The 19,167-nt window shown below is 51.7% G+C and overlaps 1 protein-coding gene across 1 annotated transcript in view; it reads right to left on the reverse strand.

The window, feature by feature from the left end:
- Positions 1 to 246: 246 nt before the first annotated feature.
- b3gat3 (beta-1,3-glucuronyltransferase 3 (glucuronosyltransferase I)) overlaps positions 247 to 19,167 on the reverse strand; it is a 22,399-nt gene continuing 3,478 nt past the window's right edge. The window contains exons 2-4 of the mRNA XM_085975718.1: positions 12,858 to 13,188; positions 8,960 to 9,250; positions 247 to 6,275 (exon numbers count right to left, since the gene is read on the reverse strand). Coding sequence (XP_085831844.1) covers positions 6,177 to 6,275; positions 8,960 to 9,250; positions 12,858 to 13,188 — 721 coding nt within the window. The 3' untranslated portion in view covers positions 247 to 6,176. The remainder of the gene's footprint in view (positions 6,276 to 8,959; positions 9,251 to 12,857; positions 13,189 to 19,167) is intronic.

Genomic DNA, 19,167 nt, shown 5'->3' on the forward strand with positions numbered 1-19,167 from the left:
GCACCGGCGCTCCTCGGGACGAAGTAGTAATTTTTGAGGGCTTTTATGGATTCATTTCTCGTCCGCCTCTGCTCCCCAGAACGCACCATCCTCAGGCGGGAGCCCAGACGATACGAGTGACTCCAGTAACCGATTACGTACCCACGTCCTGCCACTGAAGCGGTGCTCAGGCGTTCCTCGCTCCGGGACACAGCGGAAAACTCTTCAATCCATTGTCAGAGCAAGTGCACAGCCACACACACACAATTTTAATTTTTAAAACAGTTTATTTTCACACATGCCATTAGGAAAATACATGCACAGGTGACAAGACAATCTCCCTCTCCTTTCTCCTGAAACAACAATCACTCACTCACTAATAAACCCAATGCATGGTGCTAGTTATGAAGTGGGGGGGGGGGATAAGGGGTGGCTCAAAGCCTGTAACTCCAGCCTGTAACACATTTACGCGTAGGCTGTAGTACAAAGGGTGGGGGCAGGTATCAGAGGGGAATGGAGCAACAACCCCAACGCCATGCTGCAGAAGTAACACAAGCAAAGAGACCTCCTGGCTACACTTTTGCCTTGTCCAGTGCTGAGCTCAAGCCAGGTCGTGGGTTCAAGACCTGAGCACGTAATCTAGTCCGACACTTCCAGTGCCAGTACTGAGGGAGCGCTGCACTGTCGGAGGTGCCGTCTTTCAGGTGAGACGTTAAACTGAGGCACCGTCTGCCCTCTCGGGTCGATGTAAAAGATCCCCTGGCAGTATTTCGAAAAGCAGGGGGAGTTCTCCCCGACGCCCTAGCCAATATTTATCCAACACTACCGCAGACTGGATATTCATCACATGTCTATTCCTGGGATCTTACTGTGCACAAATTGGCTGATGTGTTTGCTTACGAAAGTGACTACACTGCAAAAGTAATTCACTGGCGGTGAAAAGCTTTGGGGCGTTCTGAGGACGTGAAGGGCGCTATATAAATGTAAGTCCTTTCTTTGACCTCACTGGAAGTCAATAGCACACAAACCAATTACTAAGTAACCTAGTGTCATCTACTGGCTGGAGGCTGGTGCTGAAACACACTTTGCTCAACATTTTGTTAAACACAAACCTGATCGATTCTTCCTCCGTCAAATCCCAGGAGGACTTCGCTTTTTAGTTTCGATAACCGATCTCGGGCCTCGGATCTCATTCCTAGAAAACAAGGACCCAGCCGACAAACAATTCACCAAGCCCTGCCAACTAGCTGTGAACCATCACTTAGGCAGTGTGCGGAGAAGCTATGGCCCGGTCCGCTCGTGCTCGCCTGCCCAGACCAAGCAGCAGCAACGGGAGCCGAGCGGATGAAGATCCCAAGAGGGGAAGTTGCTGTTTATAGGGTGACAGAAGCAATGCAGCAAGAGTGTCACACACTGAAATCAGGAGCCAGCACAGCTAAAGCCACACCAACACATACCATACATGGGCCACAGAGGGTACCAGCAGCCCACTCTCAGATACAGAATCATACAGCGTAGGAGGAGGCCATTCGGCCCATCGCGCCTGGGCCGGCTCTTTCAAAGAGCTACCCGATTATTCCCATAGCCCTGCAAATATTACCTCCAACTATTTATTCAATTCCCTTTTGAAAGTTACTATTGAATCTGCTTCCACCGCCCTTTCAGGCAGCGCATTCCAGATCACGACAACTGTGAGGAGACTTTGCATACAGCAGGAAGAAGTTACGTGGAGGTTCCTATTTGGTAAACCAGTAGGTGGAAGATGGGATAATACAGAGGGGCCACAGATGATCATCTCTTCACGAGCTGCAACCAGAGGCAAGAATGAAACGGTGGAAATCTCGAGGGAATTTGTTCCCGTCTTGCATCAACTGTTCCACCAAACAGAACCCCCGCGGAACTTCTGTGCTGTGCGCAAATTCTCCTCGCAGGTTTACATGTGGCCACATATCATGCCTGGGATTCTGTACCTGATATGGACAAAGTGCCTGGTTATTGGAGCATGGGGAGGGGGGGGGCTAATGAAGGGTAAATACAACACCGTAATGAGCCGTGGCTCTCTGGGTATCACTCAGCCTGAGTCAGAAGGTCTGGGTTTGAGCCCCACTTGAGATTTGATCACAAAATCCAGGTCGACACTCCCGGTGCCAGTACTGAGGGTGCGCCACACTGTCGGAGGGTCTGTACTGAGGGAGCGCTGCACTGTCAGAGGGGCAATATTGAGGGAACGCCGCACTGTCTGAGGGGCAGTACTGAGGGAGCGCCGCACTGTCGGAGGGGCAGTACTGAGGGAGCGCCGCACTGTCGGAGGGGCAGTACTGAGGGAGCGCCGCACTGTCGGAGGGACAGTACTGTGGGAGCGCCGCACTGTCGGAGGGGCAGTACTGAGGGAGCGTCGCCCTGTCAGAGGGGCAGTACTGAGGGAGCTCCGCTGCACTGTCGGAGGTGCCGTGTTTCAGATGAGACGTTAAACTAATGCCCCATCTGCCCTCTCAGGTGGACGTAAAAGATCCTAGGGCCACTATTGGAAGAGCGGGGTGGGGGGGGGGGGAGTTCTCCACGGTGTCCTGGGTCCAATATTTAATCCCTCAACCAAAATAACAAACAGATGTTCTGGTCATTATCGCACTGCTGTTGGTGGGAGCTTGCTGTGCACAAATTGGCCGCTGCATTTCCAACATTACAGCAGCAACACTTCAAAAGCAATGAACTGGCCGTAAAGTGCTTTGGGACTTTCAGAGAGGCGCTGTATAATTTCAAGTCTTTCTTTCTTACAGCCCTGCGCATACTTAACGCCCTCTGCTCATATAGTAGTGTACTGTAGATTCAGAGGACACAAGGTGCTGCTTCCAGCACAAGGTAATAAAACCCATCATTTCCTTTCACAGGATGCAGATAAAACACTGCCACAGACAATGCCCAAACAACCCCATAACCGAAAACAGGAAACACACACAGAATGATACAGCACAGGAGGCCATTCGGCCCATCGCGCCTGTGCCAGCTCTTTGAAAGACCTGCCCAATTAGTCCCTGCCCTTATATACATAGATACTGAATATATTATCTCTCATAAATTATTGAAAACAGTAAAACATCAGAGGGTGCGAGCTTGATCTTGCGGGTCTGAAACATTCCCATCGGAAGCTATTTGTTAGCGATTTATGAACCCCGCCCCACTGGAAGCCTTTGGCAGTCCCACAAGCGAAGCAGGGAATGGGAGATACCCAAAGGCAGTAAGTAGAAAAGCTGGGGGGTGTCATAATTCACAGTGCTTGAAACGCAGCCCAGACAGACACATCCCTTTTATAAAAGACAATTAGCAGTCGGTTAAACTGATTAGTGTTAAACATGTATAGCTGGGAATAGAATTACCAGCAGCTTCCCATCATAGCAGCGGTCTGTGAACATCTCGCAACAACCCGCATGTTTGAAGAAGCTGGAGATTGAGACGTTCCCTCCACCGTGTCGATTGGTAACCTGTATGAAGCCCCCAAACTCTCATCTGGGGGCTCGCAATGCAATGTCCCTTTTAACAGAAAAGGAGTGTTACATATGCAGAGTGGGTGTATGTGAATGAATCTGGACAGGAAGGTTGGGGGGGGCGTAACATTCGATCACGATAAACGGTGAGGTGCCAGAACTGGGGGCACAGGGTCGTTCAGGGAGAGTCTACTTTATTTCACGCTTCACAGCCGAGATTGGGAACTCACTGGAGTTGAGGGGGGGGGGGGGGGCGGGTGGAAGAAAACGGTTCCAGAATCCACCCTACTCCATGGAGCCGCACGCGAGATGATCCGTGCGACGGCGGGCACATTTCTGAACGAGGGCTGCGGTAATCGGTTGGAATATAGCGGTCGATATTATAAACTGATGCGCCATCACAACACACAGCGTACCACCCACAGGGGGAAATAAGACAAGAGGCTCGACCTCCCAGCCCTCACCTCCAGCCTTCGGGCTGATCAAGACAACAGGGCGGCTTCAACGGGACAGCACTGCGGTGACCGGAACTTCACCTTTCACCTCTCGGATCTAGGTCAGAGGGCGAGCTGCTCGAAAGCTTCTGTTGGGTGGAGACTCTTCCTTTCGTGAAGCTATTTCACTGCCGGGTCATGGTTGATGCTGAGCCGGAGGGCAGAGTGAGGTCAGGCTAATGCCCAACGCGAGGCATTCAGCTCAGCAGCACATCAAGAAGCAGCCAACAAACCCCACTGGCTCCTGGTAGGTTAGCAAGTCTCAAAGGCCAGAGATGTAGGAACAGCAGGAGGCCATTCAGCCCCCTTGAGCCTGTTACACAGGAACAGGAGGAGGCCATTCAGCCCCCTTGAGCCTGTTACACAGGAACAGGAGGAGGCCATTCAGCCCCCTCGAGCCTGTTACACAGGAACAGGAGGAGGCCATTCAGCCCCCTCGAGCCTGTTACACAGGAACAGGAAGAGGCCATTCAGCCCCTCGAGCCTGTTACACAGGAACAGGAGGCCATTCAGCCCCTCAAGCCTGTTACACAGGAACAGGAGGCCATTCAGCCCCTCGAGCCTGTTACACAGGAACAGGCCATTCAGCCCCCTTGAGCCTGTTACACAGGAACAGGAGGAGGCCATTCAGCCCCTCGAGCCTGTTACACAGGAACAGGAGGAGGCGAGTCAGCCCCTCGAGCCTGTTACACAGGAACAGGAGGAGGCCATTCAGCCCCTCGAGCCTGTTACACAGGAACAGGAGGAGGCCATTCAGCCCCTCGAGCCTGTTACACAGGAACAGGAAGAGGCCATTCAGCCCCTCGAGCCTGTTACACAGGAACAGGAGGCCATTCAGCCCCTCAAGCCTGTTACACAGGAACAGGAGGCCATTCAGCCCCTCGAGCCTGTTACACAGGAACAGGCCATTCAGCCCCCTTGAGCCTGTTACACAGGAACAGGAGGAGGCCATTCAGCCCCTCGAGCCTGTTACACAGGAACAGGAGGAGGTCATTCAGCCCCTCAAGCCTGTTACACGGGAACAGGAGGAGGCCATTCAGCCCCTCGAGCCTGTTCCGCCATTCAATCAGATCACTTCTGATCTGTATCTCAACTCCACTGACCCACCTTTGCTCCATAACCCCGATACCTTCCACCTAACAAAAATCTCTCCATCTCGGTCTTTAAAGCTCCAATTGACCCCCAGCATCCACAGCCTTTTGGGGGTGGGAGGGAGAGGGAAGAGAGAGATCCACAATTCCACTACAATTCAAAAAATACAAACATATTCATGGGTTGTAGTTTTTAAAAGCAGGATTTTTAAAAAATCATTTCATTTATCAATAAAATTCAACCAATTTCTACCCTTTCTATTTCTGATTCTTAGTTAATCATACCATCGTCTGGGAGGTGCGAACTGCTCCTAACACTCCACTAGTTCTGCCGTCCGCAATCAAAAGACCAATCACTGCAACTGGGGCAGACAAAGAAAGAACTCATTAAAAAAATATTTTTGGACCCGAGAAAGGTCGGCGTTGAGGAATGAGAACACTTTTCGTGTCGTTATCGAACCAGCGCGGATCAGACGCAGGATAAAGCCAAGCTCAGGTATTCCGATACCTCGCACTGGCCGGCCGGCCACGCTGCTGAACTCCCACAGACTGCTTAGCGCAGAACGACGGGCGGCTGTGTGTTGTGGAGTGGGCTCAAACATAAGGACATAAGAAACAGGAGCAGGAGTCGGCCGTTCGGCCCCTTGAGCCTGCTCCGCCATTCAATAAGATCATGGCTGATCGGCGACCTCAACTCCACTTTCCCGCCCGATCCCCACGTCCCTTATTATCCAAACATCTATTCATCTGTCTTGAACGTGCCCCATCAGTTCATGTTGGGAAACATTACAAGCTGGCAAGGAGAGAAGTCTCCCTGCCATTTGTCTGGGTTCGGTTTAAACACAGAGCTGAAAAGGAACGGGGTTTTAAGAATATGCAAAGGTGTACGATGAAAACATGTTTAGTTTCTAAGATCCTTTGGGCGTTGTACCTGGTGGAATGGTTAGAATCTCCAGTCTTCTAAAGCCCATGCTCTCTCCTGTTACAGACACTGCTTAAAACAGGATTCAATGTTCATCTCTGTACACATCATGCACACCATCGTGCTCCCCCCCCACCCAGCATTCGGGTGGCCTGCTAAGCGAGGGGCTGCTTCCCGTCTCCCTCGGTCCCGTTCCCATCCGTCCTCCTTACACCTCGATGCGGGCGTCCGATCCTTTTCCTTCTTTCAGCAGCGCCTCCTCCTGCTTCATCTTGGGCTTCTCGGTACGCGTGTGCCATACCAGAACCTGGGTGCAGACGGGAACAAAAAGAAAACAGCCATCAGTGCCGGGAGCACTCACCAGATGCCGGCAAACATTTAATTTTATAAACGCAGCGAGTGCCGACACCACTGTGTCAGCCAACGTGTTGGCGGTGGGGCGGGTCTTACCGGACTCACGACAAACAGAGGCCACTTAATGACAGACAGAGGCCACTTAAACCGTCTCTATGCACTACCGCAAACAGAACTCATGACCAAAACTACAGCAACGTCTCCCGGTAAAAGCAGGATTATATCTCCAGCAGAATGCAGCGAGTGGAGGGTAGTTACACAATACAAATGATGTGCGTAAAATCAATCCCAGTCACTTCCAGCGGTGCGGTCTCCAGGCGTCACTGACGGAGGAATTACCCAATCATCTCCATTCTGGACGGGACTTGTGTCATGATCTGCAGACTTTTATAAATGATGGCTTCAGTAGGCAAATGCTCTCCCCAGTGTGGCACTGACGGTCTCTCCCCCAAAAGGCTACAGATGCTCGGGGGCCAATTGGAGCTTTCAAGACCGAGACGGAAAGATTTTGGTTGGGTAAGGATATCAAGGGATAAGGAGCAATGGTGGGAAAATGGTGCTGAGACAGTTCAGGTAAAGATTCCACTGCAGTGATTAATGAAGAGCAAAGAATTCCCAGCTCAACCACCACCAAAAGGCGTGACAATTTGTGGGATCTTTGTGCACAAAATAGCTACCGCATTTACCCATGTAACAAGCCAGTGAACATCAACGTAATTTACTGGAGTGGCCCTAGAGGTGAGGGACTTCAGTCATGTGTAGCGGCTGGAGGAGCTGGAATTGTTCTCATTAGAGCAGAGAAGGTTAAGAGGAGATTTGATAGAGGTGTTCAAAATCATGAGGGGTTTTGAGAAGAGTATATAAGGAGAACCCGTTTCCAGTGGCAGGAGGGTCAGTAACCAGAGGACACAGATTGAAGATGATTAGGTACATAGGAACAGGAGAAGGCCATTCAGCCCCTCGAGCCTGTTCCGCCATTCAATGAGATCACGGCTGATCCGAGACCTAACTCCATCTACCCGCCTTTGGCCTATATCCCTTAATACCTTTAGTTAACAGAAAGCTATCAATCTCACATTTAAAATTAACAATTGATCTCTAGCATCAATTGCCATTTGCAGAAGAGAGTTCCAAACTTCTCCCACCCTGTGTGTAGAAGTGTTTCCTAATTTCACTCCTGAAAGGTCTGGCTCTTATTTTTAGACTCTGCCCCCCAGTTCTAGACTCCCCAACCAGCGGAAATAGTTTCTCTCTCTACCCTATCTGTTCCCCTTAATATCCGGAAAACTTCGATCAGATCACCCTTAACCTTCTAAATTCCAGGGAATACAAGCCTAGTTTGTGTAATCTCTCCTCATAACTTAACCCTTGGAGTCCAGGTATCATTCTGGTAAACCTACGCTGCACTCCCTCCAAGGCCAGTATATCATTCCTCAGGTGTGGTGCCCAGAACTGCTCCCAGTGCTCCAGGTGTGGTCTGACCAGGGCTTTGTACAGCTGCAGCATAACTTCTACCCCTTTGTATTCCAGTATTCTAGATATAAAGGCCAGCATCCCATTGGCCTTTTTGATTATTTTCTGTACCTGTTCCTGACATTTTAATGATCGATGTACCTGGACCCCCCGAGTCTCTTTGGACCTCCACTGTTTTTAGCCTTTCACCATTTAGAAAGTATCCTGTTCGATCCTTTTTAGGTCCAAAGTGGATGACCTCACATTTGCCTACATTGAAATCCATTTGCCACAGTTTTGCCCATTCACTTAATCTGTCGATATCCCTCTGTAATTTTATGCTTCCATCTACACTGCCTACAATGCTGCCTATCTTTGTGTCATCGGCAAATTTGGATATGACTTTCTATACCATCATCTAAGTCGTTAATAAATATTGTGAATAGTTGCGGCCCCAACACCGATCCCTGCGGGACACCACTAGTCACATCCTGCCAATTGGAGCACCGGCCCATTATCCCGACTCTCTGTCTCCTGCCGCTCAGCCAGTTTCCTAACCAGGTCAATAATTTGCCCTCAATTCCGTGGGCTTCTACCTTAATTAACAGTCTCTTATGGGGGACTTTATCAAATGCCTTCTGGAAGCCCATATAAATAACATCCATAGACATTCCCCTGTCCACTACTTTAGTCACCTCTTCAAAAAATTCAATCAGGCGTGTCTGGCATGACCTGCCTTTCACAAATCCATTCCGGCTCTCCCTGATCAACTGAACATTTTTGGCAAAAGAATCAGAGGGGAGATGAGGAAACATTTTTTAACGCAGCGAGTTGTTGTGATCTGGAATGCGCTGCCTGAAAGGGCGGTGGAAGCAGATTCAATAGTAACTTTCAAAAGGGAATTGGATAAATACTGGAAAAGGAGAAATGTGCAGGGCTGTGGGGAAAGAGCAGGGGGGAGTGGGACTAATTGGAGAGCTCTTTCAAAGAGCCGGCACAGGCACGATGGGCCGAATGGCCTCCTCCTGTGCTGGAGGATTCTATGAATAAATTTTATGTGAAGAGTGAGGAACATGATGAGACCTATGCAAGTGGAATTTTCCTTTGACTTAGATGCTTTCAGCTACTCCCAAGCCCCCATTCTCTACCAGTCTACGCTGACGGCGTGGCTATCCTTCCATTTACCGTGTTGCAGTTGTCCGCCTTTGGCTCAAGCTCCTCGATGGAGACCAGCGATTGCAGCAGGCTGCTCTCCAGGTAACCCCGCTCCGCGTTGATGTCGAACCTGGCCTCGCGGTTAGCCAACAGCAGCTGCAAGGCCACGGCAAATCCCGCCATGTCCATGGGGAAGGGACGGTTGGGTTTCCAGGCAGTGTAGAATCCGACCACCTTCCCGTTCTCCACCAGTGGCCTCTCGAAGCGCAAGCCACCAACGAGACCCACCGGCCAAACCGAAACACGTTTCGTCCAACGCATCTGCAGGAAGTGCAAGGCAGAAGGAAGGATTTATAGTACAGCCCCCACCGCTTAAAACACCCATGTTTAAAACGGGCAGTCACTTACAGCAACCAGAAAGCAACGATCATGATCAAGTCACATTAGCATTCATTTCAAAGTTGCCGGTTGTCTTAAGAACATAAGAAATAGGAGGAGGAGGCCATTCGGCCCCTCGAGCCTGCTCCGCCATTCAATGAGATCATGGCTGATCTTCTGCCTCAATTCCATTCACCGGCCCTATCGCCATATCCCTTGATGCCCTAACTAGTCAGAAATCTATCGACTTCTGTTTTGAATATACCCAATGACTGAACCTCCACAGCCCTCTGGGGTAGAGAATTCCAAAGATTCACCACCCTCTGTGTGAAGAAATTTCTTCTCATCTCAGTCCTGAATGGCCTACCCTTTATCCTGAGGCTGTGGCCCCTGGTTCTAGACTCCCCAGCCAAGGGAAACATTCTCCCAGCATCCACCCCATCAAGCCCTGTAATTATTTTCTATGCTTCAATGAGACCCCCTCATTCTTCTGAATTCAAGAGAATACAGGCCTAGTTTACTCAATCTCTTCTCATACGACAGTCCCGCCATCGCAGGAATTAATCTCGTGAACCTTCGTTGCACTCCCTCTATGGCAAGTATATCCTTCCTTAGGTAAGGAGACCAAAATTGTACACAGTACTCCAGGTGTGGTCTCACTAAGGCCCTATATAATTGCAGTAAGACTTTTACTCCTGTACTCAAATCCTCTTGTAATGAAAGCCAGCATACCATTTGCCTTCCTAATGGCTTGTTGCACCTGCACATTCACTTTCGGTGACTCATGTACAAGGACACCCAGGTCCCTTTGAGCATCTGCATTCCCCAATCTTACCATTTAAGAAATACTCTGCCTTTCTGTTTTTTTCTACCAAAGTGGATAACTTCACATTTATCCACTCACTGAGCCTGTCGAGATCCCCTTAAGCGCTCCATATATTTCGGGCCGTAATGGCTGTGCTTACTCACCAGTTCACACCTCGTTAGGGTGGACTGAATACAACAACAAACATTAGTAAAATAACACCTCCTTAAAATTCAATGACCTTCTGTGTATTGAAGCCCTTCCAAGAACATAAGCATTCGGAGCAGGAGTCGGCCATTCGGCCCCTCGAGCCTGCTCCACCATTCAACAAGATCATGGCTGATCTTCGACCTCAACTCCACTTTCCTGCCCGATCCCCATATCCCTGGATCCCCCTAGAGTCCAAAAATCTATGAATCTCGGCCTTGAATATACTCAAAGGCTCAATATTCACAGCCCTCTGGGGCAGAGAATTCCAAAGGTTCACCCCCCTCTGAGTGAAGAAATTCCTCATCTCAGTCCTCAATGGCCGACCCCTTATCCTGAGACTGTGACCCCTGGTTCTAGACTCTCCAGCCCCGGGGAAACAGCCTCTCAGCATCTACCCTGTCAATCCCCCTCAGAATCTTGTATGTTTCAATGAGATCACCTCTCATTCTTCTAAACTCCAGAGAGTATCGGCCCAATCTACACAATCTCTCCTCATAGGACAGCCCTCTCATCCCAGGAATCAATCTAGTGAACCTTCGCTGCACCGCCTCCAAGGCAAGTATATCCTTCCTTAGATAAGGAGACCAAAACTGTGCGCAGTACTCCAGGTGTGGTCTCACCAAGGCCCTGTACAATTGTAGCAAGACTTCCTTACTCTTATACGCCAAACCCCTTGCAATAAAGGCTAACATGCCATTTGCCTTCTTTATTGCTTGCTGTACCTGCATACTAGCTTTCTGTGTTTCTTGCACGAGGACACCCAAATTTACAAGTTTCTCACCATTTAAAAAATATTGTTTTTCTATTCTTCCTACCAAAGTGAATAACCTCACATTTCCCTACATTATACTCCATCTGCCACCTTACTGCCCACTCATTTTGAGTCTATCTATATCCCTTTGCAGAGTCTTTGTGGTCTCCTCACAGCTTACTGTCCCACCTAGCTTTGTATCATCAGCAAACGTGGATACATTACACTCGGTCCCTTCATCTAGGTCATTAATATAGATTGTAAATAGCTGAGGCCCCAACACTGATCCTTGCGGCACCCCACTAGTTACAGCCTGCCAACCTGAAAAAGATCTGTTTATCCCTACTCTCGGTTTTCTGACTGTTAACCAATCCTCTATCCATGCTACTATATTACCCCCAACCCCGTGAGCCCTAATCTTGTGTAATAACCTTTTATGTGGCACCTTATCGAATGCCTTTTGGAAATCCAAATATACTACATCCACTGGCTCCCCTTTAACTACCCTGCTAGTTACATCCTCAAAAAATTAATCAATTTGTCAAACACGATTTCCCTTTCATAAACCCATGTTGACTCTGCCTAATCATGTTATGATTTTCTAAGTGTCCTGATACCACTTCCTTAACATTGGATTCCAGCATTTCCCCGAGGACTGATGTCAGGCTAACTGGCCTGTAGTTCCCTGTTTTCTCTCTCCCTCCTTTCTTGAATAGCGGAGTTACATTTGCGACCTTCCAATCCAATACTAGCGGCTCCTCCGTGGCACTGCTCACGGTGGATCAGAGGGCAGGGTAAGTGCAACGGCCACTGTGCGACAGGAAGCAAGAGTAACGCTTAAAGGGCACGTTTACAGGCAAGATAGACAATTATATGAGGTTTTATTTTCTCCCCATGTCCTGTGCCATCCTCAAGTCCCCGCCGACAGGACAGGAAGGTGGCCTGCTCCCATCCTCTGTACCAACCAGTCGATAAGAGGCAAATGACTGCATCTGGAGGGACGACGACTCTCTCCCTCCGTGTGGAGGAGTGCCCTTTGGTCCCCTCCAAGGATGACAGGGCCTGGTTCGGCCACTCGCCAAGTGAGGAACTGTAGGCACCAACCTGCCGCAACGTCCTCCTCCTTGACCACCCGACCCCTTTAGAGAATGCAACATACCAGCCAGTTCCCAAAAGGGTACAGACACCCCTATATTCTCCGTGCAGATTTGGCGCCTCTGTTACTCCCAGGCTTGACCGTTCCAATGCTCTCCCAACCTTGCACCCTCCGTAAACATCAGCTCATCCAAATCTCTGCTGCCCCGTATCCTAACTCGCACCAAGTCCGTTATCTCCCCCGGTGCTCGCTGACCTACATCGTCTCCCGGTCCGGCAACGCCTTCATTTTAAAATTCTCATCCTGGTGTTCAAATCCCTCCGTGGCCTCCTCGCGCCCCTCCCTATCTCTGTAACCTCCTCCAGCCCTACAACAACCCCGCCGCCCCCCCCCCCCCCCCCGAGATCTCTGCGCTCCTCCAATTCTGGCCTCTTGCTCATCCCCCGATTTCCATCGCTCCACCATTGGCGGCCGTGCCTTCAGCTGCCTGGGCCCGAGCTCTGGAATTCCCTCCCTAAACCTCTCCGCCTCTCTCTCCTCAATTAAGACGCTCCTTAAACCGACCTCTGACTGAGCTTTTGGTCACCTGTCCTAATATCTCATGTGGCTCGGTGCCTTGGGGTGTTTGACTACATTAAAGGCGCTGTATAAGTGTGAGACGTTGTTGACAGCATAACCTCTGCCCCACCTCATCAAAGACTTTCAAACTGTACGTATTGTCGTCGTCCGCAAAGTAGACGATCGCCTCCTCGCTGAGCTCCCGGTTCTCCCGCAGCCACTGGATCCCCAGGTTCCTCTGCTCCACCCCGCGGGGCTTCAGCCAGTTGGGGTCGTTCTCCCTCAGCTTGTAGATGGTGGGCGTCGGCGCGCTGAGGTGCGTGTACGGCAGGCCGCTCTGCGCCAGGAGGTCGGCCACCAGCTTTGAACGGTTGGCGGCGTCTTCCACCACGATCCAGTGGAACCTCTTCACGTGGAGGAAGGTATGGGAGAGACGCACCAGCTCGGCTTTCTGCACCAACCTGCCGGCAGGGAGAGGGAGGAGGGAGGCACAAGAGGATTACTGACGGCAGGAGGTCTGAGAGGTCAATACGAAAATATCACAAGGGGCATCAGCAACGATTGTGGGGGGGGGGGGGGGGGGGCTTGCGGGAAAGAGGGGGTCAAAAAATCTGTTGGGCTGAGGTCACTAACGCCATCTACCATTTTGCGTTCAGAGCGTGTGGCAAATAATCGTTAGCAGTTGACGCAATGGTGGATGTTGAGATTAAGGGGGGGCGACTTTAGCCTAAGTGGCTGGGGGGAAAATCACATGGGATCGGGTGCAATACTGAGAGAGAGACCTGAAGGGAGAGAGGGGGGGGGTGAGGGAGAGGGGGGGGGGGGGTGAGGGAGAGGGGGGGGGGGGCGAGGGCGAGGGCTTAATAGGCAGAGTTCCGAGAGTCCCAGAGATTATAAATAACTGGAAGATCAATCGGGAAGGAAGGCTCGGCGTAATCTTCCCATTGTAAAGATCGGGGTGGACAAGTGAGCAGGAGGAATTTTTTTTAAAGTTTGTGAAAATGACTTGTATTGTGAGCAATGCCACAGGAGGTTAGCTGGGTGCTAAATTAGCACAGTAAAACAAGACGGCTGGAATAGGGAGAGCGGATTCCATTGCAAGCCCTAGACAGCCAGAGGCTGTGTTAAAGAATCAACAACAGAGGAATTAGCGTTGATTAGTAATTAAAAAAATCCAGTGATTATTGACACCATTATTAAAGGCATCAAGGGGTATGGGGAGAGAGCGGGAATCTGGTATTGAGACAGAGGATTAGCCAAGATCATATTGAATGGCGCAGCAGGCTCGAAGGGCCGACTCCTGCTCCTATTTTTCTGTTTCTTACCACTGTGTCAGCCAATGAGTTGGTGGCAGCTGTGGGACTTGTGGATTTCATTAACAAGATTCTCTGAACTTAACAAAACCGCAGCAGAGTCTCCCGATAACAGCAGGGTTATTTCTCCAGCAAAACGCAGTGAGTGGAGGATAGTTACAGAACGCAAAGGCCTTTATTGCAAGGGGGTTGGAGTATAAGAGTAAGGAAGTCTTGCTACAATTGTACAGGGCCTTGGTGAGACCACACCTGGAGTACTGTGTGCAGTTTTGGTCTCCTTATCTAAGGAAGGATATACTTGCCGTGGAGGCGGTGCAACGAAGGTTCACTAGATTGATTCCTGGGAGAGAGATTGTGTAGAATGGGCCGATACTCTCTGGAGTTTAGGAGAATGAGAGGTGATCTCATTGAAACATACAAGATTCTGAGGGGGATTGACAGGGTAGATGCGGAGAGGATGTTTCCCCCTGGCTGGAGAGTCTAGAACCAGGGGGCATAATCTCAGGATAAGGGGTCGACCATTTAGGACTGAGATGAGGAGGAATTTCTTCACTCAGAGGGCAGTGAATCTTTGGAATTCTCTACCCCAAAAGGCTGTGAATGCTGAGTCTTTGAGAATATTCAAGGCTGAGATCGATAGATTTTTGGACTCTGGGGGAATCAAAGGATATGGGGATCAGGCGGGAAAGTGGAGTTGAGGTTGATGATCAGCCATGATCTTATTGAATGGCGGAGCAGGTTCGAGGGGCCGAATGGCCGACTCCTGCTCCTATTTCTTATGTTCTTATGTATGCGTGTGACAACAATCCTTCATTTACAGGCATGACTGACGGAGGGAATTATCCAGTCATCTCTGTTCTGGCCACATGTGGCGTCACGAGGTGCAGCCAAACATATCCTGGCGCCTCACTACCCATAGGCCACCAACAGAGCTCAGAATGAACTACTTTAACTTTTATTTCACATCCTAAAACATGCACTGGTTTTTTGCTCATCAGTTATTTGTTTTTTTATTTGTTCCTGGGATGTGGGCATCGCTGGCAAGGCCAACATTCATTGCCCACCCCTAATTGCCCCTTGAGAAGGTGGTGCGGAGCCACCTTCTTGAACATAGCACATTTTGAAAAAAAAAGGATAGAAATACACTTTAAATGTTGAAATCTTCAATGGATTGTAGAAACAAAAAGCTGAGGGCTCGGGAACAGAGAGCAGAGAAGGTTCAGGGGCGGAACAGAGAGCGGAGAAGGTTAAGGGGGGAACAGAGAGCGGAGAAGGTTAAGGGGGGGGAACAGAGAGCGGAGAAGGTTAAGGGGGAACAGAGAGCGGAGAAGGTTAAGGGGGGAACAGAGAGCGGAGAAGGTTAAGGGGGGAACAGAGAGCGGAGAAGGTTAAGGGGGGAACAGAGAGCGGAGAAGGTTAAGGGGGGAACAGAGAGCGGAGAAGGTTAAGGGGGGAACAGAGAGCGGAGAAGGTTAAGGGGGGAACAGAGAGCGGAGAAGGTTAAGGGGGGAACAGAGAGCGGAGAAGGTTAAGGGGGGAACAGAGAGCGGAGAAGGTTCAGGGGGGAACAGAGAGCGGAGAAGGTTAAGGGGGGAACAGAGAGCGGAGAAGGTTAAGGGGGGAACAGAGAGCGGAGAAGGTTAAGGGGGGAACAGAGAGCGGAGAAGGTTAAGGGGGGAACAGAGAGCGGAGAAGGTTCAGGGGGGAACAGAGAGCGGAGAAGGTTAAGGGGGGAACAGAGAGCGGAGAAGGTTCAGGGGGGAACAGAGAGCGGAGAAGGTTCAGGGGGGAACAGAGAGCGGAGAAGGTTCAGGGGGGAACAGAGAGCGGAGAAGGTTAAGGGGGGAACAGAGAGCGGAGAAGGTTCAGGGGGGAACAGAGAGCGGAGAAGGTTAAGGGGGGGAACAGAGAGCGGAGAAGGTTAAGGGGGGGAACAGAGAGCGGAGAAGGTTAAGGGGGGAACAGAGAGCGGAGAAGGTTCAGGGGGGAACAGAGAGCGGAGAAGGTTCAGGGGGGAACAGAGAGCGGAGAAGGTTAAGGGGGGAACAGAGAGCGGAGAAGGTTCAGGGGGGAACAGAGAGCGGAGAAGGTTAAGGGGGGAACAGAGAGCGGAGAAGGTTAAGGGGGGAACAGAGAGCGGAGAAGGTTAAGGGGGGAACAGAGAGCGGAGAAGGTTAAGGGGGGAACAGAGAGCGGAGAAGGTTAAGGGGGGGAACAGAGAGCGGAGAAGGTTCAGGGGGGAACAGAGAGCGGAGAAGGTTAAGGGGGGGAACAGAGAGCGGAGAAGGTTAAGGGGGGAACAGAGAGCGGAGAAGGTTAAGGGGGGAACAGAGAGCGGAGAAGGTTCAGGGGGGAACAGACAGCGGAGAAGGTTAAGGGGGGAACAGAGAGCGGAGAAGGTTCAGGGGGGAACAGAGAGCGGAGAAGGTTAAGGGGGGAACAGAGAGCGGAGAAGGTTAAGGGGGGGAACAGAGAGCGGAGAAGGTTCAGGGGGGAACAGAGAGCGGAGAAGGTTAAGGGGGGGAACAGAGAGCGGAGAAGGTTAAGGGGGGGAACAGAGAGCGGAGAAGGTTAAGGGGGGAACAGAGAGCGGAGAAGGTTAAGGGGGGAACAGAGAGCGGAGAAGGTTAAGGGGGGAACAGAGAGCGGAGAAGGTTCAGGGGGGGAACAGAGAGCGGAGAAGGTTAAGGGGGGAACAGAGAGCGGAGAAGGTTCAGGGGGGGAACAGAGAGCGGAGAAGGTTAAGGGGGGAACAGAGAGCGGAGAAGGTTCAGGGGGGAACAGAGAGCGGAGAAGGTTAAGGGGGGAACAGAGAGCGGAGAAGGTTAAGGGGGGGAACAGAGAGCGGAGAAGGTTAAGGGGGGGAACAGAGACCGGAGAAGGTTAAGGGGGGGAACAGAGAGCGGAGAAGGTTAAGGGGGGGAACAGAGAGCGGAGAAGCTTAAGGGGGGGAACAGAGAGCGGAGAAGGTTAAGGGGGGAACAGAGAGCGGAGAAGGTTAAGGGGGGAACAGAGAGCGGAGAAGGTTAAGGGGGGAACAGAGAGCGGAGAAGGTTCAGGGGGGGAACAGAGAGCGGAGAAGGTTCAGGGGGGGAACAGAGAGCGGAGAAGGTTCAGGGGGGGAACAGAGAGCGGAGAAGGTTCAGGGGGGGAACAGAGAGCGGAGAAGGTTCAGGGGGGAACAGAGAGCGGAGAAGGTTCAGGGGGGAACAGAGAGCGGAGAAGGTTAAGGGGGGAACAGAGAGCGGAGAAGGTTAAGGGGGGGAACAGAGAGCGGAGAAGGTTAAGGGGGGGAACAGAGAGCGGAGAAGGTTAAGGGGGGAACAGAGAGCGGAGAAGGTTCAGGGGGGAACAGAGAGCGGAGAAGGTTCAGGGGGGAACAGAGAGCGGAGAAGGTTAAGGGGGGAACAGAGAGCGGAGAAGGTTCAGGGGGGGAACAGAGAGCGGAGAAGGTTAAGGGGGGAACAGAGAGCGGAGAAGGTTCAGGGGGGGAACAGAGAGCGGAGAAGGTTAAGGGGGGAACAGCAGAGAAGGTTAAGGGGGGAACAGAGAGCGGAGAAGGTTACGGGGGGAACAGAGAGCGGAGAAGGTTCAGGGGGGAACAGAGAGCGGAGAAGGTTAAGGGGGGGAACAGAGAGCGGAGAGGGTTAAGGGGGGAACAGAGAGCGGAGAAGGTTAAGGGGGGAACAGAGAGCGGAGAAGGTTAAGGGGGGAACAGAGAGCGGAGAAGGTTAAGGGGGGGAACAGAGAGCGGAGAAGGTTAAGGGGGGAACAGAGAGCGGAGAAGGTTCAGGGGGGAACAGAGAGCGGAGGTTAAGGGGGGAACAGAGAGCGGAGAAGGTTAAGGGGGGAACAGAGAGCGGAGAAGGTTAAGGGGGGAACAGAGAGCGGAGAAGGTTCAGGGGGGAACAGAGAGCGGAGAAGGTTAAGGGGGGAACAGAGAGCGGAGAAGGTTAAGGGGGGGAACAGAGAGCGGAGAAGGTTAAGGGGGGGAACAGAGAGCGGAGAAGGTTAAGGGGGGAACAGAGAGCGGAGAAGGTTAAGGGGGGAACAGAGAGCGGAGAAGGTTAAGGGGGGAACAGAGAGCGGAGAAGGTTAAGGGGGGAACAGAGAGCGAGAAGGTTAAGGGGGGAACAGAGAGCGGAGAAGGTTAAGGGGGGAACAGAGAGCGGAGAAGGTTAAGGGGGGAACAGAGAGCGGAGAAGGTTCAGGGGGGAACAGAGAGCGGAGAAGGTTAAGGGGGGAACAGAGAGCGGAGAAGGTTCAGGGGGGAACAGAGAGCGGAGAAGGTTAAGGGGGGAACAGAGAGCGGAGAAGGTTCAGGGGGGAACAGAGAGCGGAGAAGGTTAAGGGGGAACAGAGAGCGGAGAAGGTTCAGGGGGGAACAGAGAGCGGAGAAGGTTAAGGGGGGAACAGAGAGCGGAGAAGGTTAAGGGGGGGAACAGAGAGCGGAGAAGGTTAAGGGGGGGAACAGAGAGCGGAGAAGGTTAAGGGGGGAACAGAGAGCGGAGAAGGTTAAGGGGGGAACAGAGAGCGGAGAAGGTTAAGGGGGGAACAGAGAGCGGAGAAGGTTAAGGGGGGAACAGAGAGCGGAGAAGGTTAAGGGGGGAACAGAGAGCGGAGAAGGTTAAGGGGGGAACAGAGAGCGGAGAAGGTTAAGGGGGGGAACAGAGAGCGGAGAAGGTTCAGGGGGGAACAGAGAGCGGAGAAGGTTAAGGGGGGGAACAGAGAGCGGAGAAGGTTAAGGGGGGAACAGAGAGCGGAGAAGGTTAAGGGGGGAACAGAGAGCGGAGAAGGTTCAGGGGGGAACAGAGAGCGGAGAAGGTTAAGGGGGGAACAGAGAGCGGAGAAGGTTCAGGGGGGGAACAGAGAGCGGAGAAGGTTAAGGGGGGAACAGAGAGCGGAGAAGGTTAAGGGGGGGAACAGAGAGCGGAGAAGGTTCAGGGGGGAACAGAGAGCGGAGAAGGTTAAGGGGGGGAACAGAGAGCGGAGAAGGTTAAGGGGGGAACAGAGAGCGGAGAAGGTTAAGGGGGGAACAGAGAGCGGAGAAGGTTAAGGGGGGAACAGAGAGCGGAGAAGGTTAAGGGGGGAACAGAGAGCGGAGAAGGTTCAGGGGGGAACAGAGAG

This window comes from Somniosus microcephalus, unplaced genomic scaffold, assembly GCF_052327205.1.
Source record: "Somniosus microcephalus isolate GS21.2 unplaced genomic scaffold, FLI_Smic_1.0 unresolved_chr2, whole genome shotgun sequence".
In the NCBI taxonomy this organism is placed as follows: domain Eukaryota; kingdom Metazoa; phylum Chordata; class Chondrichthyes; order Squaliformes; family Somniosidae; genus Somniosus; species Somniosus microcephalus.